The sequence below is a fragment of the Hippopotamus amphibius genome, chromosome 1 (genome assembly GCF_030028045.1).
Source record: "Hippopotamus amphibius kiboko isolate mHipAmp2 chromosome 1, mHipAmp2.hap2, whole genome shotgun sequence".
Taxonomy (NCBI): domain Eukaryota; kingdom Metazoa; phylum Chordata; class Mammalia; order Artiodactyla; family Hippopotamidae; genus Hippopotamus; species Hippopotamus amphibius.
The window spans coordinates 61,217,410-61,245,132 of NC_080186.1; the positions used below are offsets into that span (position 1 = coordinate 61,217,410).

Here is a 27,723-nt window from a genome sequence, read left to right on the forward strand (position 1 = left end):
GAATTAAACATATGCTATGGGAGCAAAGAGGTGTAGGAGATTAACTCTTCTAAGGGCAGTCTAGAAGGCTTGGCCAGGGAAGAGGAAATATTCCAATTGAGTTTTGAAAAATTATTCAGAATATGCTGGGCATAGAAAGGGGAAAGGAATTACAGGTAGGAAAAACAGAGTGTACATGGGTAGGAGTCATGAAAGAGTACAAGAGGGAAACAAATATTTTGAGAATCTGCCTTATGTGGATCACGGTACTAGGCAAATAATTGTAGTGTTGAAAGGGCAAAGCATGTGACCAACGACAGCAGGGTTGAAGGGTCCAGTTTTTAGAATGTAAGGTGTATAGAGGAGGATGAAGAGGTTGGTTTGGGCCCAATGAACCATACTAGCAAGGCTGGTATAACTAGCGAATTACTGGCGGTCCAGTGGTTAGGACCGCCTACTTTCACGGTCGAGGGCCCAGGTTCCATCTCTAGTCAGAGAACTAAGATCCTGCAAGCCACGCAGCATGGTAAAAAAAAAAAAAAAATTGCTGTAACTAGAAGGCAGTTTTTGCATGGAAGTTAAGTCCATAGGTCTTGTCACATTAAACATTTTTTGTTTGTTTTTTTACTGCTTTTCTATTTTCATTAAAATTTTAAGTTGAAGTATAGTTAATTTACAATGTTGTGTTAGTTTCAGGTGTACAGCAAAGTGATTCAGTTATACACACACACACACATATATATGTATATATATATATATATATATATTCTTTCTCATATTTTTTTCCATTAGAGGTTATTTTAAGATATTGAATATATAGTTCCTTGTGCTATACAGTAGGTCCTTGTTGTTTATCCATTTTATATACAGTAGTGTGTATATGTTAACCCCAAATCCCCAATTGATCTCCCCCCAACCCCTGCTATCCCCTTTGGTAACTGTAAGTTTGTTTTCTATATCTGTGAGTCTATTTTTATTTTATAAATAAGTTCACTTGTATTATTTTCTTTTAGATTCCACATGTAAGTGATATCATATGATATTTGTCTTTCTCTGTCTGATTCACTTCACTTAATATGATAATCTCTAGGTCCATCCATGTTGCTGCAAATGGCATTATTTCATTCTTTTTTAAAATTTTATTTTTATGTATTTTTTTGGCTACGTTGGGTCTTTGTTGCTGTGCCTGGGCTTTCTCTAGTTGTGTCAAACAGGGCCTACTCTTAGTTGTATTTCACTCTTTTTTGTGGCTGAGTAATATTCTTTATCCATTTATCTGTAGACGGACATTTAAGTTGCTTCCATGTCTTGGCTATTGTAAATACTGCTGCCATGAACACTGATGCATGTATTTTTCAAATTAGAATTTTCTCTGGATATATGCCCAGGAGTGGGATTGAAGTGGGATTAACTCTATTTTTAGTTTTTTAATGAACCTTCACACTGTTCTCCATAGTGGCCACACCAAATTACATTCCCACCAACAGTGCAGGGGGGTTTCTTTTTCTCCACACCCTCTCCAGCATTTAGTATTAGTAGACTCTTTAATAATGGTCATTCTGACCTTTGAGAGTGATACTTCATTGTAGTTTTAATTTGCATTTCTCTAATAATTAGCAATATTGAGCATCTTTTCATGTGCCTGTTGCCCAGTTGTATGTCTTCTTTGGAGAAATGTCTATTTAGGTCGTCTGCCCATTTTTTGATTGGGTTCTTTGTTTCTTTGATATTAAGCTGTATGAGCTGTTTGTATATTTTTGAAATTAATCCCTTGTCAGTAGCATTGTTTGCAAATATTTTCTCCCAGTCAGTAGATTGTGTTTCATTTTGTTTATGGTTTCTTTTGCCATGCAAAAGCTTTTAAGTTTAATTAGGTCCCATTTGTTTATTTCTGCTTTTATTTCTATTACTCTAGGAAATTAATCCAAAAAAATATTTCTGCGATTAATGTCAAACAGTGTTCTGCAAATGTTTTCCTCTAGGAGTTTTATAATATCCAGTCTTACATTTAGGTCTTTAATCCATTTTGAATTTATTTTTGTATATGGTATTAGAGAGTGTTCTATTTTCATTCTTTTACTTGTTGCTGTCCTGTTTTCCCAGCACCACTAGTTGAAGAGACTCTCTTAACTCCATTGTAAATTCTTGCCTCTGCATGGGTTTATTTATGGGTTTATTTATGGGCTTTGTATCCTGTTACATTGATCTATATGTCTGTTTTTGTGCCAGTACCATACTGTTTTGCTTACAGTAGCTTTGAAGTATAGTCTGAAGTCAGGGAGCATGATCCCTCCAGCTCTGTTCTTCTTTCTTAAGATTGTTTTTGCTATTCTGGGTCTTTTGTGTTTCTATACAAATTAAAAAATTTTTTTGTTCTAGTTCTGTGAAAAATGCCGTTAGTAATTTGATAGCGATTGCATTGAAGCTGTAGATTGCCTTGGGTAGTATGGTCATTTTAACAATATTGATTTTTTTGAATCCAAGAATATGGTATATCTTTCCATCTGTTTTTGTCATCTTGAAGTTCTTTCATCAGTGTCTTACAGTTTTTGGAGTACATGTCTTTTGCCTCCTTAGGTAGGTACTCTTAGGTATTTTATTCTTTTTGATGCAATGGTAATGGGATTGTTTCCTCAAATTCTCTGTCTGATCTTTTGCTGTTAGTGTATAGAAATGCAACAGATTTCTGTATATTAATTTTGTATCCAGCAACTTTACCAAATTCATTGACGAGCTCTAGAGGTTTTCTGGTAGCATCTTTAGGAAGTTCTGTGTATAGCATCATGTCATTGGCAAACAGTGACAGTTTTACTTCTTTTCCAATTTGGATTCCTTTTATTTCTTTTTCTTCTCTGATTTCTGTGGCTGGAGCTTCCAAAACTATGTTGAATAAAAGTGGCTAGAGTGGGCATCCTTGTCTTGTTCACGATCTTAGAGGAAGTGCTTTCAGCTTCTTATCACTGAGAATGATGTTAGCTGTGTGTTTGTCGTATATGGCCTTTATTATGTTGAGGTATGTTCTCTCTATGCCCACTTTCTGGAGAGCTTTTATCATAAATGGATGTTGAATTTTATCAAAAGCTTTTTCTGCATCAATTGAGATGATCATATGATCTCTATTCTTCAATTTGTTAATGTGGTGTATCACACTGATTGATTTGTGGATACTGAAAATTCCTTGCATCCCTGGGGTAAATACCACTTGATTATAGTGTATGATCCTTTTAATGTTCTGTTGGATTCTGTTTGCTAGTATTTTGTTAAGGATTTTTGTATCAATGTTCATGAGTGATATTGGCCTGTAACTTTCTTTTTTTGTGTTATCTTTGTCTGGTTTTGGTATCAGGGTGATGGCGGCTTCATAGAATGAGTTTGTTCCTTCCTCTGCGATTTTTTGGAATAGTTTCAGGAGAATAGATGTTAACTCTTCTCTAAATGTTTGACAGAATTCACCGTGAAGCCATCTGGTCCTGCAATTTTGTTCATTGGGAGTTTTTAAATTACTGATTCAATTACAGTACTGTTAATTGGTCTGTTCATATTTTGTATTTCTCCCTGGTTAGGTCTTGGGAGATTGTACCTTTCTAAGAATTTGTCCATTTCTTCTAGGTCCAATTTATTGCCATATTGTATTTCCGTGGTGTCAGTTGTAACTTCTTTTTCTTTTCTGATTTTATTGATTTGGGCCCTTTCCCTTTTTTCTTCATGAGTCTGGCTAAAGGTTTATCAATTTGGTTTATCTTTTCAAGGAACCAGCTTTTAGTTTCGTTGATCTTTTCTATTGTTTTGGGTTTTTTTTTTTTTTTTTTTTTTTTTTTTTGTCTCTGTTTCATTTATTTCTTCTCTGATCTTTATGATTTCTTTCCTTCTACTAGCTTTGGGTTTTGTTTTTTCTTCTTTCTCTAGTTGCTTTACACTTAGGATTAGGTAGTTCATTTGAGATTTTTCTTGTTTCCTGAGGTAAGCTTGTATTGCTATAAATTTCCCGCTTACAACTTCTGTTTCTGTGTTCCATAGGTTTTGGATCATTGTGTTTTCATTTTCACTTGTCTCTAGGTATTTTTTTGATTTCCTCTTTGAGTTCTTCAGTGATCCATTGGTTGTTTAGTAACATATTGTCTAGACTCCATGTGTTTGTGTTTTTTGCAGTTTTTTTCTTGTAGTTGATTTCTAGCCTCATAGCGTTGTGGTTGGAAAAGATGCTTGATATGATTTCAATTTTCTTAAAATTACCAAAGATTGCTTTGTTGCCCAATGTGTGATTTATCCTGGAGAATGTTTCATGTACACCTGAAAAGAATGCGTATTCTGCTGCTTTCAGATGGAATGCTCTATAAATATCAAGTAAGGCTAACTGGTCTAATGTGTCATTTAGGGTCTGTGTTTCCTTATTGATTTTCTATCTGGATGATCTGTCCATTGATGTAATGGGGTGCTAATGTTCCCCATTATTATTGTGTTACTGTCAATTTCTCCTTTTATGTCTGTTAGCATTTGCCTTATATACTGAGGTGCTCCTATGTTGGGTGCCTATATATTTAAGATTGTTATATCTTCTTTATAGATTGATCATTTGATTGTTATGTAGTGTCCTTTGTGTCTTATGACAGTCTTTATTTTAAAGTCTATTTTGTCTGATATAAGTATTGCTACTTTGGCTTTCTCTTGATTTCTATTTGCATGGAATACCTTTTTCTATTGCCTCACTTTCAGTCTATGTGTGTCTCTAGATCTGAAGTGAGTCTCTTATAGGCAGCACATATATGGATGCTGGTTTGTTTGTTTGTTTGTTTGTTTGTTTGTTTTATCCATTCAGCCAGTCAATGTATTTTGGTTGAAACGTTTAGTCCATTTATGTTTAAGGTAATTATCAATATGTATGTTCCTATTGCCATTTTGTTAATTGTTTTGGATTTGTTTTTGTAGGTCTTCTTTTTTCCACTTTCATCTTTTGTTCTCTTGTGATTTGATGACTATCTTTAGTATCATGTTTGGATTTCTTTTTCTTTTTTGTGTGTATATCTATTATAGATTTTTGTTTTGTGGTTACCATGAGGTTTTTGTATAGCAATTACTATATATAGATACCTTGCATTTGTACTCTCCTCCCCTCATGATTACTATTTTTGATATTATATTTTACATTTAATTGTTTTGTGTATCCCTTAACTGCTTATTGTGGATACAAATGAATTTACTACTTTTGTCTTTCAACCTCCCTACTAGCCTTGCATGTGGATGATTTCCTACCTTTATTGTTTGAAGACTAAGCTGTTTTTGAATTTGGGCTCCACTACTTAATAACTTTGTGACTAAAAGCACATTAAATAAACTACTTAAGTGTTTTTTTTAATTTGTAAGATGAGGATAACAATGTCTATGTCAACAATTATCCAGAGAATTAAAGGAGATAAATGTTAATTTAAAGCATTTAGCACAGTACCTGGCACATAAGAAGCACTCCTTGAAAGAAAGCTGTTATTATTATTTTGAATGATAATAGAGATCCAGGGAAGGTCTTTATGTGTATGTGTGTACTGTTTAGTAATTCTGACCAAAGTTATGATGAACTGGCTGGAGAAACAGGCAGTAGTGAGATATTTGGAGACTTGTTGCGGAGATGAAAAAATGATGGAGGGACTGCAGAAGTTGGGGAGAGACATTATGTGAGGCATTTCTGAAGTGTGTTTAATAGATCTGAGTAGTTGCTTAGGGATGGAAGGTTAGAGAGAAGGAATGGTTGAAGTTACTCTAAAGTCAGGGGCCTGGGGGTGTTGACTAGGAATAATACAAATAATGAGGACGTTTCCAGAGGAAGCTGGTGAGTTTGGGAATAAGGAATAGTTTTGGAGACTGATGGTTGGTGAAGCCATGGGGAAGAAGAAGGAACAATCCAGAAAAGCATATAAAGTGAGAAGAGGAAAGATGAGAAGGCCCCAGGGAAAATTCCCCAGTTTAAGGGTTGGACAGTTTAAAGAGTGAGACAGAAGAATGGTCAAAGAGACAGGAGGAGGCTTGGAGACAGTGGTGTCATAGAAGCAAAATAAAAATACATTCCAAGAAATGGATAGTTATTGAGATAACAGAACGGATAATAAATAGGCTTATATGTAGTAACTTTGCACACGAAGTTTACTGCATTTTGTCAAAGTCGAGTTCTGTGTGTGTGTGTGTGTGTGTGTGTGTATTGGGAGGATGCTCTGCTCCAGGAAGTTATTCAGGAACCCAGGTTGATGCAACCAGACATTTTTTCTCCTTACTTCCTGGGGTCACCTTGAGAGTAGATCCCCATACCAGACAATGAGGAGAAGAAAAGAGCTTGGAGAAGAAAAGCATAACACCAGGCCTGAAAGCAGCCCAGAGCACATCAAATGAAGAGAACCCAGTCACACAGCCACACCTAAGTGCAAAAAAGGCCTGGAAATATAGTCTAGCTGGGGACCCAGAAGGAAGAGGACCTGCCAGTGGTCTCTGCCACAGGAAGGTTAAGAAGTTTGGTTTAAAAGAAGACTGAAGAGTGTGTGCAGTTTGGCAAATAGGCATCATTGGTGACCTCCCTCCACAAGAATATTCAGCAGATCCCTGGAGGTGGAAATGGAGTGGCCAAATATAGGGCTCAGCTGATCATAGGAAGAAAACAGGCTGCTCTTCACACCCTTGTTCTTTCCAGGAAATAGCAGGAGCTATTATCAGCCTGAATTCTAGTCACCTGGCTGCTGCTGGGTGGAAAAACTAATCAACAGAATCAGGCCAAAGTTGTTTCTTTCTACAGAAAGCTTCAGGGGGTTGCAATCACTGTAGCAGTGTTCCCAGAGCTTCAGCTTGACTCGACTCTGAGTCCAGCACCTTGCCCCGCACCCCCCATAGCATGCGGGGCTGGCAGGGATCTGCAGGGGAGGAGGCATCTGCTGCCTTGGGTGTGTGCAATGTGTGTGTGCACTCGTCCCTGAGTGTGTGTATCTTCCTGTGTTGTCTCTTTGAAGATGACAGGTGTACTCTGTCCCTCTTCGGAGAGTAGGGATCTATGCTTTTTTTTTTTTTCTTTTTTAGTAACAAAGTTTAATTCTTAATTCACTTATTTTCCAAGAGCTAAAATTGCAGATATCGTGAGGTGATTCAGTGTACAATCATTGTCATAGCAAATGCCCTTACCTAGGCTGAAGAAAATAATCATTATCTTACACACATGTACACACACCCTCCAATTCACACGCTGAAGGCTTCTGTTACAAACCGCTAAGTAAGGCTTTTGGTGGGGGGCTAGTGAGAATTCTGCCCCCTCAAACACATGTGCTTAATCACACATTCAGCCTGCAGCTATTCCCAGCAGGATATGTAACTGGGTTTCTCCTTGTGGACTCGCTTCATTCTTATCAATTGAACAAACATTTATAGACAGCCCACTGAATCTGAAGCACCCATTTTAGGCCCTGGAAATTGCTAGAAAACTCCCATTACACTATTTTTTCCTAGTGTATCTTTTATTTTTTTATTATTTTTTTTAAACTTTATTTACTTATTTTGCTGCGTGGCATGTGGGATCTTAGTTCCCCAACCAGGGATCGAACCCACACCCCCTACATTGGAAGCGTGGCGTCTTAACCACTGGACTGCCAGGGAAGTCCCCTCCTAGTGTATCTTTTAAAGCTACATCATTAAGTACACTTTTAGCTGTTTCAAAGTCTGCTAGCTCCATGGGAGAATCTGGAAGAGAGAGAGAAATGTTTTCACCAAAGTGATGAGGTCTGGCGTTATGTTTGTGACTTCCTCAGCTCCAAGAGGAGAGCTAGGCTCTGCATTTGTGGTGTAGGCTGTTGGTGTAGGTGTTATATGGAACCTCGATTTCCAAACTCTTTCTCTCATGAGTCTCTGTGAACTACACACTCAGCCAAGCCTTGAAGTCACTGGGTTGGTTGAGTCACTAATTTAAACCAGTTGAACTAAGCAGAGCATCCCCTCAACACACACACTCTCTATTTGAATTATAGTCCATAATTCTTTAAGCATCAAGTTTCTCCCAATCGGACACTAATTATAAAAATTCAACGAAAGCCTAACCAAATAGAGGAATGAAAGAGAGAGAAAAAATTTCAAATGAGATACTATCTTCTAGTGGTGAAAAAAAAAATCTATTGACATGGAGACTAGCTGGGGTAGGAGGATGGTTGTAAGGAAGGGGATTGATGAAACTAAAGCCCTGGAGGAGAAGAGATTTAAGAGGTGTCAAGCAGGACAGATGGAAGAAATGAGATGGGGAAAGTGGGAGACTCAGGACAGAGATGGCCACTGCCAAGAAGGCTGCTTGTGTCATTTTGATATTAAGACGAAAAACACTCTTCAGTTGTTCCAAAAGAAAAGTTGTTGGCAAGCGCAAGATCTTTTAAAAATCATCTTGACCATCACCTTATTATACAAAAGCCCAGTGAACATCCTTCCATCTGGGTGACGCCATCTCTGCCCATCCAGAATTACACACAGGGAGCTTTCACCCTCCCTCCATGAGCTAAATGGACTCTCAGAGGTAAATGATATTTATTTGATCTTCACTTTTTCTAGCGCTTTACAAGTTTGAGGTTTGCTGCTAGAATGATTTAATATAGCTTTAAAATACCCTCCTTTTAGCTATTTGTGTCCTTTTTGGAGGTGTTCAATGTGGAAGTAATTATCCTCTTCATGACAGGACTATTTTTTCTTGACTCAGTAAAGCTTTGTGCTTTGTGACACCTGATGCGTAGGTAAGGACTCGGGCTTATTTTCTATTAATTTTCAGTGAGTTTCTTTCCCTTACAGACCTGAAGGGGTAGGATGTATGCTCCTCTGAGAGATAAACCACAATCTGTTAAGTGTGTAGGAGGACACTAAAAGCTAGAAAAGATTATGTTCTAGCAAAGTAAAATGTGAAAATCTTCCTTTTGCATTACTCCATAACCATGGCAGAAAGGCAAAAAAGAGCTGATTAAGTGGTTTCATGGGAAGTAGCCTAGAAAAGGACAGTCTTTTGGGTTGAATTACTTCTTGTTAGTCTAAATTGGAACCTTTTTTAGAGTGCGTGAAGCATCATATTTTTAGTTGATGGGCCCGTGAATTTGAAAGACTAAGGTTCCTACCAGTGTTCAGAAAGCTGGGGCACTGCCAACAGAGAAGATAAAATAAGCTCCTAGATTTCATCCAGGGTGTCTAATGTGTTCCAAGAAAATTTATTTTTCACATTCAGAGAGAATAGGTTTTTGTTGTTGTTGTTCATAGAATGATGAGCACCCAGAGTAGATGCTGTGCGTTCTGCCTGAACTATGACAGTAGTGAACTGTTTTGAGAATGTGAGATGTTTTACTCTGTGTGAAACTGAGGCCAAAGCATGTTAGAAAATGCAAATGCTTTCTCCATTTTCAGATTCTAGCAAGAAAGTAGATCATTTCAAAGTTGCCTAGCTGACTGATACTCCCCAAAGATCAATAAATCTCATCCCAGGGCTGGAGGTGTATAGGCATGGCATGTCAGAAGGAGTTTTCAGAATCCAACAAGCCTTTGTGAAATATGGGAAATATTTACAGGTGGTTGAAGTCAATAAGAAAAAGCCAATTAGGGCAAAATCATCATAATAACTTTTACAGAGCGTTTCCTCCTGGGCAGCCACTTTACTGTCTTCTATGTGCATCATCTTAGACACCTATCATCTCTAGGAACTAGTTAGGGTTATCATCTCCTGCAGAGGAGAAAATCAAGGTAGAGAGAGGTTAATTAGTTTTATCAAGGAAGTACAGCTCATAAATAGGGGAGGAGAGGCATGGAGAGCACTGAGATTGAATTCAAGGAATCTGAGTCCCAAGACTGCGGACTCAACCATGGGTAACACTGCATCTGGAAATCCGTTTAGAATTGAGGCAGTTAAGGAGTCAAAGTAAGGTTGGCTCACGTAGATGCTGGTGATCAAGGCCAGCTGTACAGGAAAAGTAGAAATGGAGTGTGCCTTTGGTTTCCCTTGCCTTCTCCTTATCCCCCTTCGAGAGTTCCCACCACTTGCGCTAATCCCACGTCTGACTGCAAATTCAAGTTTCATTTCTATAGGATTTTTTCTTCTAGAAGGGATTACTGTTGGAAGTAAATTATGATATTAGTTTATAAAGGCTTAGGGAGTCACTCCTTTAAAGGGGTCTTGGTATTTCAATAGGAAATTTTTACGTGATAAAATGTTTTCAAGAGACGTAGAGGTCATTTCTAAAAGTGATGCTTCAATCTTCATTTCAAACCAATGCAGAAGGTATTTTTCAACTGGGGGTTCTCTCTGAAGCCCTCAAAGCACGTTGTGGAATGACGGTGGCAACTTTCTTGTCTCTTGGAAAGTCCTCTTTTATTACAGAAATAGGAAGAGAGAGTTAAAGGGAGGAGGAAACATTATGAGGATGGGGAGTGATACAAAAAGGGGGAAGAAAAGCATGAAATCTCGTAATGGGGTGCTGAGTTCAACCCCCCCCCCCCCGACCAGTGTCTAGCCATATGACTAGAATATGTGCTGGAAGTCAGGACATTCTCAATCAGTGTTGATGTCCTCCCCTTCTCCCCCTGCCACACTGTCTGTGTGTGAGGGTTGAGGGGAGGGGGCAGATCAGGAAGGCAAATGCTAAAGATTGATGGAGAACTGTCTAGAAGAAAAAGACACTAAGTTGTGAGGCTAAGTTGTTAAGGTGAATCAATTTTATTGCACTCATTCATTCATTTAACAGATACCTATTGATTGCTTCTGCAATTCTCTTGGGTCTGGGACATAGATTCATTTGGGTCAGCTCTACACTGCATTTGGAAATGCTGATTTTGCAGAATTGTGTCTTGAAACACTTAGAATCTGATAAACCCAGCCAACTTAAGGCATTGTCATTAGTGTTATGTTTCTCTTGGCTCTGCTTCAGATATAGCTTCCAATAAGAACTGCGGAATGTTAAACAAATACCATTTTCTATCCTACCACATTATCCTAGAACACTCTGACCAGAACACCTTATTTAATCAGCACATATTTAATCAGCAGATCTACCACTAACCATGGCCACTGCTCTCTGTGGTAGGTACACACATGTAGTTGGGAAAATATCAAAATATAGTTATTATTTACCTACTTCTGAAAGTCCACAACGGCTGAGTTAACCACAGCGATTGAAATCACACAGGAAAATGTAAACCATTGGATTATTAACAGCTGCCCTGGATTTGACTTGAGGATTGCGGGTTACATTCTTGTTCTTCCACTAAGACCATGTACAACGTATACCTCCAGCTCATGACTTAAGGTTCAGCAGGTCAAAAAGGATAGATATCAGTCTGGACTAATTTCAAGACTGAAAAGAGGTGACCTAAGTTATCCTGCCTTGACTATGCTATTGAGGGTTTGTGCCCAAGTGTCCCCTAAGCATCCCAGCCTCACCAGACTGCACATAAAAATGAGGTCATGGCATTGTTAACTCCTGAGTTTCCCTGATCTTGTGGCTCTCTCATTACAAAACTGCTGTACCTCTCCAGCCAAACTCTCCCGCCTTCTCCCAGCCTAGAGGTCTGTCTCATACATGCTCAGGGAGATTTTGCACCCATTGAGTACAACTGCTGCTTCACTGGCTCTGCCCAGAGTTTGCTGTACCAGTTGCCACTGCTCCTTGGGAAGAAGGCTGCTCTCCACGGACATTGTACCCTGGGGTTTCTCAGTGTGTCCCCCAGTGCCATGTTCTCCCCAGGCTTCACCAAACAGCTGGAACTACAGTGTGTTCCAGGAAGAAAAAGAAAGAGAGAATCTTTCCCTCACTAACTCTGTACCCTACCTGTCTCCTGGGCCCTGAGCTAGAACTGCCTGGCACAAGTAAACAGCTTTTTCACATTATTCCTCTCTCCCCTCCACCTCCCAGAAGCACCTCATGAGGTGATGTAGGGACTGCAGGAGAGCCGTGTCATCTCCTCCATTGTTTTCAAGTCTGTCCTCTCTCCCCCAGGTCCCCATGAGCCAACTTTGCCCCTTCTCAGTTCAGCCAAAAGACAGAAGCCTTTATGGATGTCCACGTAGACAATCTATACCTTGTGGGTCACTGGCCTCACCTTCCCAGTCCCTATTTAGGCTCATCCAGGCCCATGCTGCTACTTATTCATGAAACTGTCTGGTTTTGCTGAGTTCATAAACACAAGGGAGCTGAGGGCTCTGGTGGTGATTGGAGCCATCAGCTGTGTAGACAATCCGCTTGAGGACCACCCCCAGTGAAGGGCATCACAGTAGTGGACAGAGGAAGAGGAGCTGCTTTTGAGGAGTTTATTAACTCATTCCAGCATGATTGCCTGCTGAATGAAATGGAGGTCAAAATGTGGAAGGTAATTGACCTAGAAGACACCCCTGCACATAGCTGAGAAAAAGGTATTTGTTCCTGTGGGCTTCAATACCGCAGGAGGTTTAGTTTCTGACCTTCAGTTCTCCTAAGGCATGAGAAAGCAAGAGAGCTGTGGAATTCAGATAGAGGGAAAGGCACACTGTCTTCATCATGTGGACTTCAGAGGAGACAGGGAGACAGAAAACATGGGCAGTGATGTAGCTCTTTGTACAAACATAGTGAACCACATCTTGATGACCACGATCCTCAAGGCTAGGCAGTAAGAAGGCAATTTTCTTTATGACCTCATCCCCTCTTACCTTTTGACTTAAAACAGGACCTCCAGTCATTCATTCCGGAATTAAAGACCTCAAGGTCTTGAAGACAACCCAGTCTGGATTTGAAGGATTCATCAAGGACCAGTTCACCACCCTCCCTGAAGTGAAGGACCGATGCTTTGCCACCCAAGTGTACTGCAAGTGGCGCTACCACCAGGGCAGAGATGTGGACTTTGAGGCGACCTGGTATGAACGAGTGCTAGGGCCTGGCACTGGTGCAGGTAGGGTCTGCCCTCTTTTCCAAGGACGTAGAGTTCACAGAGTCTTCCATCTGAAAGGAGAACTTGGAAGCCATTCAATGCAACCTCCCCACTGTAAGAAATCCCTTCTGATGGATAACAGAAAAAACCCTGGTCTTACTTTGAGTTAGTAAATCTGCACTTGAATCTCAGACGCTATTAGCTATAACGACCTTGAGTGGACCACCTGATTTCCCTGATCCTGTTTTTTAATTGACTAAATCAGTAGTACTCAAACATGATTGTGTATCAGAATCACTTGGAGGGCTTGTTAAACTGCAGATCATGAGCCAACCCCCAGAGGTTCTGATTCTGTGGCCCAGAGAGGGGCCTGAGAACTTGCATTTCTAACAAACTCCCAGGTGATGCTCATGCTGCTGGACCAGAGGCCACATTTTAAGAACCACTGGATCAAATGAGGGTAATGGCCTTGCTACTCATAGAAGATGCAGAGAGGGCTGAACCAGGCTGACCAACTGGTCCCAGTTTGTCAAGGACTTTCCTGATTTTAACACTGAAAGTCCATGTCCTAGGAAAGCCCTTGGTCCCAGGCAAACTAGGACAAGTGGTCACCCTAGGATAAACTCAAAATGAGGTGACAGTTACAGAGCATTTTATAAATGATAAATGCTTTAACATTGTAAAGGTATCACTCTTAACATCCTTGACAAGCAGTGATTAGGCCTCGGAATTCCCAGTTTGCTTTTCGACCAGGTATCTCATTCCTTTGCTGAAGCTCTAATTGTTAGAAACTTCTACCCTGTGATGAGCTGGAATCGTCCCCTGGTAGCTTCCTCCCACTGGCAGAATGTTGCTGTGCTTCTTTTATTGTGTGATAGGTTGGAAATGCTTCAAGAGAACCTCACCTCAATCTCTTATTCTCCTTTTTTCAAGTGTTCCCCATGGGCAGCAGTCTGATGTATTTATGCTGAAAAGAGCATGAAATTGAGCCAGTCAGGGTACCAGTTGGTCCTCCCACTGAAGAGAGGGACTGTGAGTGGATCATTTAACTCAGTCTCAGATTCCTTATCTCTAAATTGGAGATAATAATAGTACCTGCCTCAGGTATATTGAGAGAATTTAATGAAGTAATCACATAAAATACTTAGTACACAGCCTGGTACAGTAATACCTCTGAAAATGCATCAATTCAAGCAATGGGCCAAGCCAAGCATTAGGAAGGCTAGAGTACGAGGAAGTCCCCTTCATAAATTCTTCAAGCATGGAGGGAAACTTACCCTGGAATACCCCCTGGGCCCTGGTGCCAGATTACGAAGATACCCTAGTTATGCTCAATATGTCTGTTGACCGAGGTGTGTGTGTGTGTGTGTGTTTGTAGGGAAATGGGAAGTGAGGGTTTTTTCCCCCTTTTTGGCATCACAAGATACTAATCCTCTCTAAAACCAGCAATAAAATTGTTTTCTGGGAGACAGAGAGGTCACTGCTTCTTAGCTTCATAATACATTCCCAAAAGACCACCCTGTGAGAGCCCTCAGTTCTCCTTTCTGTGTTTTAGGGACACTGTTAGGGACATTGTCCTGGAGAAATTTGCTGGACCCTATGACAAAGGCGAATACTCACCCTCTGTCCAGAAGACCCTCTATGACATCCAGGTGCTCTCCCTGAGCCAGGTTCCTGAGGTATGTTTTGTCATTTGCCATTCCAAGTACTGAGAGAACTTATTGTGTCTCCTGTCAGCTCGGAGAAAGAGTTGAGAGTTAAAATAAAGTGGAAGACACATGAAAAATGACATCTGTTGTTGCTCTGAAGCTTGTTACAGCAAGTGAGAAGAGAGAAGAAAATGGAAAAATCTGTCCAACCTGAAAACACAGGCCACTGCTGTAGTTCTTTATTTTTGTTGAAAATTCTGAGTCTCTTCAACCTGCTACAATTTAAGTCTCATATTTAGGACACTTGAATGCCTTGAAAGAGGAGTAATCCAAGGGTCTGTGTTTTAGGAGAGCCAGAGAATGAAGGATAGATGCAGAGAGACTTCATCCACACATTTGAGATTATTGGTTATTATGTCTCTGTCAGCACATGAGGAAATCAGAGATAAATGAGGCATGGTCCCTACCCTCACAGAGTTCATTATTCAGTGAAAGAAGAAGATAAGTAAACTAACAATTCAATACAGAATACAATATTATAGAAACTCAGAGGAAGGCACCTAACTCTGGTATAGGGGAAGGCGCCAGCCAGACTTTCTGGAGGGAGAGGTATTTGAGTTGAGTCTTAAGGGACAAGTAGGGGTTATCTGAATTCATATTCAAGGGTGAGGGAGGGGGTAGGTACGGAGATAGGAGGCAGCATGGAACAGTCATTTACTGTTGAGGGTCTGCCACACGTGAAACTGCAGAAGTGAAAGTCTTTCCATGTGCCTAGAGATGAGGTGGGAAGCAGATCGGGAGAGCTTTTGTGGGCTTCTTCATAGAGTCTGTATTTTATCCTGAAAACTCTTAGGAGCCACTGAGGGGGTCTAAGCAAGGCATGGTGCTACCAGATTTTCACTCTAGAAAGACCACTCTGAAAGACATGTGATAGATTAAAAGGACGATGGGCCCTAGACAAGGAGACCTGTTGGGAGGCTGTTGCAGAAAACTGGCAAAGAGGGTGTGAACTAAGGCCATGATGGGATGGAGAGGAACAGAGCCATCCTTAGACCTGGGCAAGAGGGACTTCCGCCAAGCCCCAGGGACCCCCTTCAGGCCTTCCTCTAGCTATGCCTCTCTCCACTGGATGAGGAGTCCAGTAGGGCCAAGGCAACAAACACTTCAGAAGCTCATGCTTCCCCTTCTAGACCAGTCTATGGATATTTTCATCCCAGAATTTCCTGCCCAAATAACCCCGAGACTACTTCCAGAACCTGTGCAAGCCTCTTCCCCAGATCTATGCCCTGAATGGCAGGTCACGCCATCAGCATACCCTCATTTCTGAGAGTGAGCAAAGGGGCAGAGTTTGCCGGAGGTATGAACGGGACTTGACATCCAAGCTGGGGTATCCACCCACGTGAATCCAAGAGAGAGGATGGGATGGCCAGGGGCGGGGGCCTGGCTCTTTCCACGCTGCCAGGTCCTGGCACAATGCTGCAAGGAGTCAGAGAGCTTTCAGTTTAATCCTGGCCTTCCAGATTGTGACGAAGGAATATACGTCAAGTTAGAGGGATAGAATATATTTCCCTTGAAAGTATTTTAGCTTGATTCATAACTTTTAAATCTTTAAACATTGGGTATAAGGACTTCCAGATAGTTACTCCAGGGTCTGCAAATGTTCAGGACAGGCCTGGAGAAGAGGGAATGGATGGAGGGGGAACTTAGGTTTATGGGCCGGCACCAGGAGGCCAGCTGGATGCTGAAGATCTCCCAGGTTTCTAACCCAAGGAGATTTTACTTTTCTGAGAAATGGATTTCATACACAGAGGGAAGAGTGGGTCCATCATTTAACCATGGTACTAGCAGGAAAGAACAGTGTCAAGCAGTAGCGGAACATGAGAGGGTGTCTCAGACACAGAGGTGGAATCTGAATAATGAGCTAGTGCGGAGCTGGGGATTGGAGGGAAGGCGTGACAGAGACAGATGCACAGTTTCCCAATGTGATGCATATTGTTGTGGATTCCAGATAGAAGATATGGAAATCAGCCTGCCAAACATTCACTACTTTAACATAGACATGTCCAAAATGGGACTGATCAACAAGCAGGAGGTAAGAGAACTTTAAAAACATTCACAGCACATCTCCCCCCGACCCCACTCTTTACCCTTCTTTATAAACTTGAGGTGATACTCTCATCTGCCACAATGCTGAACAGCTGCTGCTTTAGGAATATTTGTAGTTGCCACTCTTTAGAGCCCTCCTAGACTCTGGCCTTTCAATATCTGAGGCTGGTGTACCTGAGAAGTGGATGAATACTTATAGAGGAGGCTTGGAAGTTGCAGAGAGTAAAAGACAAAGAAAGAACAGAGTGTGCCCGAGGAAACAGCTCTGAGATCTACTTCTCCGAAAAGTGCCCCAGAAGGTCTCAGCTTCATTATTCTTCCATCATGAGGCGATGAGGAGAAAAAAAAAAAAAAGATTCTATTTTCATTTTCTTCTATCATCCCTAAGTTTTAAGTAGTCAATTTAAGTAGCTTACAATATACACACAAAAATGAAGATATCTGTGTTTCTAATTGCAATTATAGAAGGCAAGATGAGGAAGTTTCTTTTCTGAAAGGAAACCTTGCCTGGAAAAAAGCACTTACCCTGACTTGTTTTTAGCCATGGCAGAAGGTTAAGCCAAGTCAGTGTATCTGAGTAGCCAGCCTGAAGTCTCAATAGGTAGCCTGCTGTGGTCAGTCCTGGGAAATCAAAACTGTCCTTCCCCACGTGGACCACTCTCAGAATGGCAGGATTTCTCTATTTGATCCATCTTTCCACGGACTTCTAGAATGCTAAAATTGCCATTCTATTGGCTGCTTTTAACGTGTAGAGGGAGTGAGATAGGAAGAGACTGTCATTTTCCATGGTTCTGCTGCCAGAGGGTCATATCCTTTGGTGGATAAAGGCCAACGAAGGGTATCCAGAAGGTCCTACATTCTGGGCTTGCTGACCCGGGAGCCTTATTAGTCACAGCCCTCTGGCCAGGTACCTTGTTTCTGTTCTGTAAATTATGTCGATGGCTCCATCAGGCTCTGTACCACTATAGCTGTAGGTGGAGGCTGAGGAACAGCCCTGGGTAGCCGAGGTCACGCTCAGGTGCCTGCTGTAGCTGGTATAGAGCCCTGAGTTGCAGAGGAGGGCAATCTTGATTCCACTTGCTGTCCATTCAGCTGGAAGGAGAGGCAGCACTATCTCCTTCAGAGGAAGGAGAGGATGTAGATTCCCAGGATACCGTTAATTAGAACGTAAAGACCTTTTTGATTGTTTACTTTCTAAAGGGCAGGAAAGGGACCTGGTCAAGTTCAACAAAGGTGAAACCAATGGGCCCCAAACAGAGAAAGGGTCAGGCATCATGACTAGAGCACTCACGACCCCTGATGGAGAGAGGAGGGTCTACCAGGGCCCCCTGATGCCTCAGGCCTGCAGTGATCCTAGCTCAAAGGTATGCCAGCAGACCAAGTTAACACTACTGATGTAGTGGAAGCTTTGAGTCTGACTTCTTAGAACAAAAGACACTGTGGCCTCCGGTGGAGACCTGGAGGCAGGAAGGTTCTAGTTCCTTTGGGCCAGGGCTCTGCATAAAGTCACCTGAGTGGCTGAACAAGCTGTCCCCACGTCTGTGTCTGCACTTTGGGGATGGCTGGAGCCACTCTCAGGCCCTCACTCAGCAAGTGTGTACAAAGTGAGGGCAACATATGGGAAGCAGGGAGACAGGACACACTGAGAAGAGCAGAGAAGTGACAAATGACAGGGTGGGAAGACAGAAGAACTGTAAATGCACAGCTGTCTGGAGCCATTTAGCGTTGGACTAAGAGGCCTGAGGACCTCAAACACTCCTGAGGGCACGGCAGTATTATAGCATTGGACAACGATTGATGTTCTGAGCGAGTCATCAAGCAAAGGCCAAATTATGTTCACCACACTCTGTTTAAAAAGCAGGGATATGTAACGCATTTGAGAAACATTTATATCCTGATGATTAAAATTTTTTAAAAAACTCTCAAATTTTCTGGAAAATCACCTCATCTCTCAACTATTGCCAGAAAAGTAAGGCATTACCTTGCTTGAAGAAACTACTGTAGGGGCTATACATTTTCCTGTTTAGCAAGTTGTCTTTTGTTGTTGATTTAATATTGATTTGTAGAAAAAAGGAGAGGTCTGTTCTAATGCCTCTGAAGTTACCATGTGGTTTTTCTACAGGTCTTGCTACCGGTAGAGAATCCATATGGCAGAATTACCGGTACAGTCAAGAGGAAGCTGATTTCAAGACTGTAACATTGTGGCTACCAGTGGGAGTCCATGCTCAGCTGGGGCAGTCCTTAAGCCACTTGTGATGCTGCAAATCGCAGTGTGTAGCCATGCAAATTTTCAACCTAGTATATTGATTTATAGTGTTCATTTCCCTCCTCTATGAAAGAATTCTTCTACACCTAGCTCAGGGAAGTGTTTCAGGATTAGTAATTATAACATGTTTTGTGGATACAGTTTACTTCACAAATGCTGAGCAGTATTAGAATAATCATAAATCAATATTTCATTTTAGTGGTCTTGTGCCTTCCTGTTTTAGAGAAGCTTTAGAATCCACTCATGAAGAAGATAATCATGAATCAGTGGAGGTGTGATATCAATTAATTTTGTGCATAAATTTAAGAAGCCAGCATTGCTTTTGTCCTGCTGATGTTAAAACGTGCTCCTTGGTAATGCATAAAATGTAATGATAAAATCATATTTTGAAAAATACCACCATTGTGCTTCAATTAGACTGAATGCTTGAGTTCTTAAGAATGCTCTAGCATCTATATCATTGGGAGTTTATTTCTACTCTAAAAGTACTTTTGTAATTTTAATGTATTGGTTTTATGACTTTTACAACCCTTAAAGAATATTTAGTACACACTGAAGCATTGAAAAAAAGTGTAAATTTCTTTTCTTTGAATAACGCATCACTTTGGCACAAAAAGCCACATTTAATAAATGGTAAGTCAATATCCAGCTGGATGAGCATATACATAGAAAGAAGACTAGAGACTGTATATATGAAAATATCAGCAACAATGATTTCTGGATGATGCAATTATGGGTGATTTTTATTTTTTGTCATGTGATTTTCTGAATCGTCCAGATATGAACATTTATTACTTTTATAATCAGAGAAATAAATATAATTGATGATTTAAAGATGTATGCAGATTTGAGTGGTGTTTATATTAGTTAACTAACACTACTGATGTATATATACTATAAACTTCATAAACTATAATTTTAGAAACTCATGACAAAAACTTGTCTACATTAACAGTCTAGATAACCTTCCTCCACTTAAAAAATCTCCATTTTTTAAATTTTGTCTCCATTTTTCATAAATGCTTACCTTACCTATGAGTGTGTAGTATTATTTGATAATTCTGCATTCGCCTTTATAACACTACTGCTTAAGGCGGCATGGTGCCGTGTTTGATTGCACAAACTCATTTAAATCCTGGGCCCATCTCTTACTAGCTCTATGACAAGATTCCTCATCTGTAAAATGGAGGTGAAAATAGAACAAACATCATAGGTTTTTTTTGAAGATTAAATGAATTAATGTTTATAAAGAGCTATGGTAGTATTTATGCCTAACACATAGAAATTTCTGTGTGTGTTTGTTGAATGAAATATCCTGCCTTCTTTTCATTTATTGTTAGCCCTACACGGAAAGTCATCATTGGACTTCATGGGTGAAATGAGAGATGGGAGGTCTGAGAGCAGCAAACCCTAGAAGGTGCTTCAGGCCATTCTCAAGCTGTTGCCTGCTTGCAAAGAACTTGAGATAAGAAGGATAAAGTAATGTGATAAGGAAAGTTTTGTGCTATGTTGAATACTCATGTTACAAAGTGTGCTTCTACATCATGTAACTTGCATGGCCAAATGGCTAGTACATTTTATTCCTCTGCTGATTTGGTAATTCTGTGCAAAGAGGAATTTGGAATCTAATGTGATATTTCCTAAAAAACAAACAAAACAAAACAACTCCCCCCCCAAAAAAAACTTAATTAGGCCCTTTTTACTTGGTCTTTTGGTCATATAAATTTTAGAAACTGTTTCAGAGAAGAGCAGAATTCTTAGAAATTGTGGATTTTTTTTAATACATATATGCATTTTGCTTCTCCTGAGCTCTTAAAACATTTATTGTAATGAGTTGCAAATGAGCTATTGAAAATTATATCCCAGGTGTGTGGCAGGAGAGCCTGTAGTCTATGAAAATTTCAAGAATCAGGTTCCCATTTTGTGAAGGATGTTATATGGTCAAGACGCTCAAGGTGGCTGTTATCTCGCTTTCTGTTCATTCCCTGCTTGGCCAGTCCCTATTCAATCCTCTGAATCATAGGGCTTAATCAGTAATTGCCTATGTGTTTGCCTCCTGCCCAGCTGCTGGTTTCCCTGGTAACTGATGAGCCAACCTGACATCAATTCCCCCTAAAAATGGTAGCCTCCTCCGCCAAGTAGCAAAGACTGCTGCTGTGTCCTTCCTGCTGTCTGCCAGACACAGTGGGGTATCACTCCAGGACCCTTTGTTTTGGACGTGTAAGATCGCCTATCCAATAAGCCACTGATGTCTCTGTCGCTGTCTCTGGACTCTGTCTTCAGCCTTGAGGCTGGGGTGCAGCCCAACAATTGGCAAGTCAGCCAAGAGGCCAAGGAAAGTCCTGTGAGCGCTGAGATGTCAGGAACTAAGGATGCGGAATGGAAAGTTGAGGGGGTAACCCCGAGGTGGCTGTCCACTAGCATGTGGGATCCTGTGGCAGATGACCACCATGAGAGATGTCTTTCTCTTCCATTGTATTGATGATATTCCGTTAACCTTAGAGTCTTCTTCCAGTTTAAAAGGAACAGCCCTGAGCCCACAGCTCATCTAACTGCACGGTGGTGGCTGGTGAATACAGACAAAACGCAAGTACCTGGATTATCTATCAAATAATTGGGTGTTATCTGGTTGGGTAAGGCAAACATAGCCCCAACCCACCACCCCTAAACAATAAGCCATTGACACAGGCTTTAGGGATGTTAACTCAGGGACAGGCTTGTAAATTGGATGTGGCCAGTTACCTGGGAGGGTTTGGTTGGGGCCTGTGGTAACAGCAAAATAACAGAGTGCCCTTGGTCTTCTGGCATCAGCTCTGGAAGGGGGCAGAGCAAGGATACAGTGTGATGGAACAACAGCCATATGTGGCCTACATGCCTTGCAGCAGGAGGAAGACATTACAGAAGGCCTACCCTAGTCATCAAGCAACAAGAAAAAACCACTGTAGGGTCTAGACACACAGGACACCCATGCAAATCGATAGTGACAAAGGACCCTACTTTACCATGAAGTTCAGAAATGGGCTGATAAAAAAGCCACACACTGGCATTTCCACCTGCCTTACAAGCCCATCGCTGCCGGGCTAGCTGAAAGAATGAATGGGCTATTTCAACAACAACTGAGGCAACAACACATGGACACACCCTAGGAGCAGTTGTCCCAGTGCCTTCGCCATGTTAACCCAGAGGCAACGGGTCCACACCATCCAAGTTCAGCTGTTGACCACCGAAGGACTGCTGCCAACTATGGGTCAGGACAACAACTCGCTTCTGCCCCAGCCACAGGGTCTACTCCCAGGGGAACACACTATAGCCAGGCCCTGGAGCTGGCAGGTAAGGCCCCGCTGGTTTGGGTTTGCCACCCTGTGGGGAATAGGATTAGGAAGGGACCTACAGATTTCACCTGTCTCCTACTTGGCCCCACCTGAGACCATAAGGTTACTAACCCGGGTCCCTCCTGGAGAAAGGCAGTGTTATTATGAACCCTGTGGTCTGCTCTCACACTGCCTCTCCTGGATTCAGCCCCTGCTGTGGGCACGGAGGGTGGACAGGCGGGACGGTGTTGCCGGCCAGGACGAGAACCACAGGCGGGGCGGTATGGTCCAGAACCCTGTTACTGCGTGTAGTTTGCTTAAGGGTCATGATCTTCCCTGTACGGTCCCTGTTAAACAGCTCACATTCAGTCTCTAGTCTGAGCAGAGGGATGTTTTGATTGAGCAACAATGGTGGCCTCACTGCCAAATGAGTCTAATTACTGAGTCTAAATGCTGTTGTCGTCCTCCTCTGGACTTCATGGAAAACTGACACACGCCGGGCTTACTCCTGATACTCAGCTGCTGGTGTCTGTATTGCATGTGTGGTATCTGGGTTGCTGTGCACCTCTATACACCTGACCCCAGGGATACTGCAGAAGAGGCGCGGACCAAGATGGAAAGGGTCGTGCAGGGTGTGTAGGAGTGGAGTGTATGGTCAGGTCATTCAAGATGGCTGTTCTCTTGCTCTCTGTTCATCCCCTGCCCAGCCAGTGCCTGCTTTACTCACATGTCTATCCAATCCTCTGACTCATAGGGCTTAATCAGTAATTGCCTACGTGCCTGCCCCCTGCCCCAGCGGCTGGTTTCCCTGGTAACTGATGAGCCAACCTGACTTCAATTCCCCCCTATAAATGGTAGCCTCCTTCTCCCCCAAGTAGCAAAGACTGCTGCCGTGTCCTTCCTGCTGTCTGCTGGACGCGGTGGGGTGTCGCTCCAGGACTCTGTTTTGGACGTGTAAGATCCGCAATCCAATAAGCCATTGATGTCTCCGTTGCTGTCTCTGGGCTCTTTCCTCAGTTTTGAGGCTGGGCAATGACAAGGCTTGCAGGCCTGCAGGGTGCTGCCCAATAGATGTCTTCTTGTGGTTAGAATTGTAAATTCTATGCAGAAAACCAGGCTTCCTGTTTCACCTGCTCCTCTCAGCACTGGCAGAGGAGCAGGTCAGCCTGAACTGTAAACATCTGTGAGGTAATTTGAATCAAAACACTGTAATTTTGTTCTGGAAGGTCACATGGACTCTATTCCAATTTTCTGGGAAGCAGAGCTGCTCTCACAGCACTTTTCCCTCTCATCTCCCCATTTTTAGCCCAACCCCTCAAGTATTTTCATACAGGAATAAAGCAGGCGATTCTAACACATTTGCTACCTGGGAGGCAGTCTGCATGGTACTTGGTGGAGCAGCTGTCATATGGGGCTTGGGGTTTTGGCAGCCAAGATTCTGGCTAAGAGTTATTCCAAATCCTCTAAGTCTCATTTCATAGGTTTTCATAGAGACAGGCTCAGAAAATGTCCCTTCCCTTCCTGTTTACAGTCAGACTTCATACCATTCTACTCTTACTAACCTGCTTTTTCTCCCTTTTTGCCCCCAATATAATAAAAATAACTCTTGATACAGCATTTTACTTTGTCTTTGAAACAGAATATACCCTTTTCAATCACCTGCAAGTTTCAACCACAGAAATCTGAATTTCTCTAACCTCCTAACCCTCTATTTAGAAAGAGCATTCCCTTTCCTTCAGACTTGGGGCTCTCTGGACTTCTCGTTTTGTAGTCTCCTTTATAAAACTTTTTAACTCCTGCTTCCTCACCTGCATGTATAAGGAAATTAAAACTTATTTCTAAAGACATGGATTTCCAGTCTTCTAACCAGACACAGTGGGTTATTCCTGCTTCTGAATACTGGAAACTTCATCTCCTCATTTATTTATTTAGTTTCCTAGCAATCATTTTTTTAATTTTTATTTGAGTTAATAATTCTGCTACATCTATAAAAGAATAAAAATAAATAACATAAATGCAAAACTTAGCTTGCAATTTTTCCACTGTATGATTTATTCACATTATTAAAAAAAAAACCCGTATTTCTTTTTTTATAGTTTTATGTGAACAGTGAATAGTTTTACAGCTTACCTAAAATATAAGTGAGGAAAACACAGACATCTGCCATACTGATATATGGCTTTTATTTTTTTCTTAAGGAAATAGTATTAATTTAAAAAGAGAATTCTAAGAAATGTAAAAGGATTCCCAGCAATGATTATTTCTGAGACCTAAGAGATTTGAAACATAATTATAAAAGGCTAAAGGCCAAAGTATACACTCCTGCTCTTTCAGACGATGTCACATCAAGAAAGTTCAGCAGGTTACCACGGCCGCAGCCTTAGTCACCCTCGGAATCATTGTCCCTCCTGGCGGGGACGGAGCTCTGCACAGAAGAAAGCAGCACATCTTCTATGGACTTTTTGGGGTTCTCCTCCAGGCTCGTCTTGATTGCTCCAGACTCAGACAATCTCCACTCCAACGCGTCCATTGTCAGGTTCATGCCACCAAACACCAGAGGTCCAATAAATTGAGCCTTGATATCACCTTCAAGTTACACAAATATCGTGGGCAGTTTCCTATCAGGATAGTTGGGTATGCAGGTTGTTGAAATGGCTTTGATAAATTTGACATCAGGAAACTTCCTGGCAAGTCCACTGAAGTGCTGATTTATCAGGGCACAGTGGGGAATCCCTTGTTTGTGAAGGTGCAGGATGATCCACAAGCCCTCACTGGCTTTGGTAACTTCTTGAACGTAATCCTTTCCTGAGATTTCCAAAACTTCTCCAAACGTATTCCTCAATTGGGTTGCTTTCCACTCAGCCAGTCTTTGCTGCCTGTACATTTCAATCGCACGTTCGTCTTCCTCGTTAAATCCGTCTCCGTTATCCTCCAGTTCTTCCAAAGTCATGTCTTCATATGTTTTCACAATGGACTGCTGGAGGGCCCGCTGCTCCTCCTCTACTGCCTCCTTCTCCAGATCTTTCAAGCTTTCCTTGGAGGGCAAGATGGCCTTTTTGCGTAAGATGTCATTCCACTCAGTGTCCGCATTGGGGTCCTGCTGAGGTGCTCGCCAAGAGAGTTAACAAGGGGGAAGTAACTCCGGCAGGTGAGATCCGGAGAGGTCTTCACAGGCCCCACGGGAGCCGACCTCAGGGAGCGACAGCCCCAGGGACTGAGATTTGGGGGTGGGACAGCCGGGGCGAGGACGCCCAGCCCGCCCGCTGCGCCCCCGCCTCGCGTGGCCTCGCCTGCTGGCGGCGCCCGGCGCTACCCTCGGCCCGGCCAGGGCAGCCCACCGCCTGCGCGGACCCAGCCGGGCAGACGAGCGGCCGCAGCCTCCAGACGTCGCGCCCCCCGCCCCCCACCCCCAGACTTGCTCACCTGCGTTTCCTCTCCTCTTTTTTTTTTTCATAGTCTTTGTTCTTGCTTCTCCCAGAGCTTAGTGCCTCTCATTTTTCCATTTGCCCAACTTTTTCTCAGAAATTCTTAAAGTTCTTTGGATCCTATGGAGACCCTACTATAAATAGGATGGCTATGGACCTCCTTCTTGGGAAGGCATTCATTCACATCTCTAAAGGTGTTCAGCATCTGCGAAGGAAATAGTTTATATGCTAGCTGTAAAGTATAAAGGATTCCATTAGAAATTTACCACATAAGGAATATATTCAACCAAATGTAGAAGAAAGGCATATTAATTACCTTTATGTGAGAAAGGAAATAAGGGTATTTAGAATAAAAGAAAGATCACAGATGTATTAATTTACTAAGGCTGCTGTAAAAAGTAACACAGACTTGGTGTGTGTATAACAATAGAAATTTATTCCCTTATTGTTTTGGAGGCCAGAAGTCCAAAATCAAGGTGTCGGCAGGGCTGTGCTCTTTAGAGGTGCTAGAGGAGGTTGTCCTTACTCTTTCGGCTTTGGGTACCTTTAGGGATTCCTTGGTTGTGGTTGCATCATTCGAAGCTTTGCCTCCATAATCACACCACCTCTTCTGCCTGTCTGCTGCATGACCTTGATAAGGACACTTGTCATTAGATTTAGGGCCCACACAGACAACCCACGGTGCTCTCATCATCTCAAGATCCTTAACATAATGACTGCTACAAAGGCCTTTTTTCCACATAAGGTCACATTTATAGGTTCTGGCAATTAGGATGTGGACACAGGATTCTGGAGCCACCACTCAGGGAACAGTGAGCTTCTTGAGGCAGCTCTCTTGTAAATATTGAATCTTTAGCTACACACAGGCTACTATTGCTTTCAGATCTGGGGATGTCACATCCCTCTTCCCAGTTTGATCACTTAGATGTTTTTAAAACAGGAAAGAGCATGGACTGTGAATTTAGATAGTGTGATGTTTTAGACTAGGCTCCACCAATTTCTAAGCTGTGTGACCTTGGGGAAGTTACCCTAAACTTTAATTCTCTAATTTTGAAATGGGAATAATAATACCTACTTCAGAGTAACCGAGGATAAACTGAGAAATGAAAGCATGGATTAGGATGCTTTTGGTTGCAAGCAACTGAATACCTTACAGTGTCTTAAACGGATAGGCCATCTTATTAAGTTTAGAGATAAATTGATTTGGCAACTTGGGCTCATGCCACCCTTTGCTCTGCTGTCTTCAGTGTGTGATAATGTTTCCCCCATGGACACGAAATAGGTGATAAAGTTCCTAAAGATGCTTTGGTATATCACCCACCCAGGTCCAGTTGGGGCCAAAGCACTCAGGTACCAGAAGTGTTGGCCTCTGATGGCTCATAGTTGGCTCCCTCTGCAGGCATTGCCCTTGACTAAAGGAGGCTGTCTCACCCAAGTTTACACCCAGTCCCTGGGAGCAGCTCATATCCAGTGCTGGTCAGTGTGGGAGATACAAAATCCTGATCCTCTTGCCTCAGTGAGGACGACCCATCCAGCCCCATAGCTCCTGGCTGGCTGAGGCTTCAGCGACTGCATCATAGTTCAAATCCTCCCTCTGCCCAATCCTATGCTCACAGGCATTGTTCCAGAGAGCACTCCTCACTAAACCTCCTGCATGAAAATCTCAGGGTCTTACTATGTGTTTCACGGGCAAGACTATCTGTGACACCAGGAGTATAGGAAGGGGACTTTAAAATGAGATTTTAGGAGCTGGACCACCCGTTGGCCAGCTGGCAATGAGCCCCTGGAATGTTGTAGTCTTGCAGTTGTTAAACCTTTTACCAGGGTTGAATTGGGATGGGATACTAGAGGAAGGGCATGTACTGGCAGGGGCAATATCTCAGAGCTTGAGAGATTTGGAGAAAATAATTATAAGGATAATGGCATCTGGATGGGTGTTGCTGGGGGCCATTAGTGCATTAAGAAAGGCAATGAAAAGCTGAGGATGATTAACCAATATAAGGCAAAGCGTGAAAGCAAGAGGGACTCCTTAGCAGCATATAGAGATGCGATAGCCAGGTGACAGGAAAAGTTAGGATTGGGCCCGGGACTTTTATCTAAGAAAAGCAGAG

At 42.1% G+C, this 27,723-nt stretch overlaps 1 protein-coding gene and 1 pseudogene across 1 annotated transcript in view; one reads left to right on the forward strand and one right to left on the reverse strand.

Annotated features, from left to right (window-relative positions):
* The window catches only part of LOC130839985 (uricase), a 93,205-nt gene extending 73,340 nt beyond the window's left edge, over positions 1–19,865 (forward strand). The window contains exons 5-8 of the mRNA XM_057714910.1: positions 12,655–12,841; positions 14,411–14,534; positions 16,513–16,596; positions 18,733–19,865. Of these exons, the coding sequence (XP_057570893.1) occupies positions 12,655–12,841; positions 14,411–14,534; positions 16,513–16,596; positions 18,733–18,807 (470 nt within the window). The 3' untranslated portion in view covers positions 18,808–19,865. The remainder of the gene's footprint in view (positions 1–12,654; positions 12,842–14,410; positions 14,535–16,512; positions 16,597–18,732) is intronic.
* A 4,659-nt stretch (positions 19,866–24,524) lies between these two features.
* LOC130860412 (phosducin-like protein 3) lies at positions 24,525–27,015 on the reverse strand (annotated as a pseudogene).
* Between the last annotated feature and the right edge of the window lie 708 nt (positions 27,016–27,723).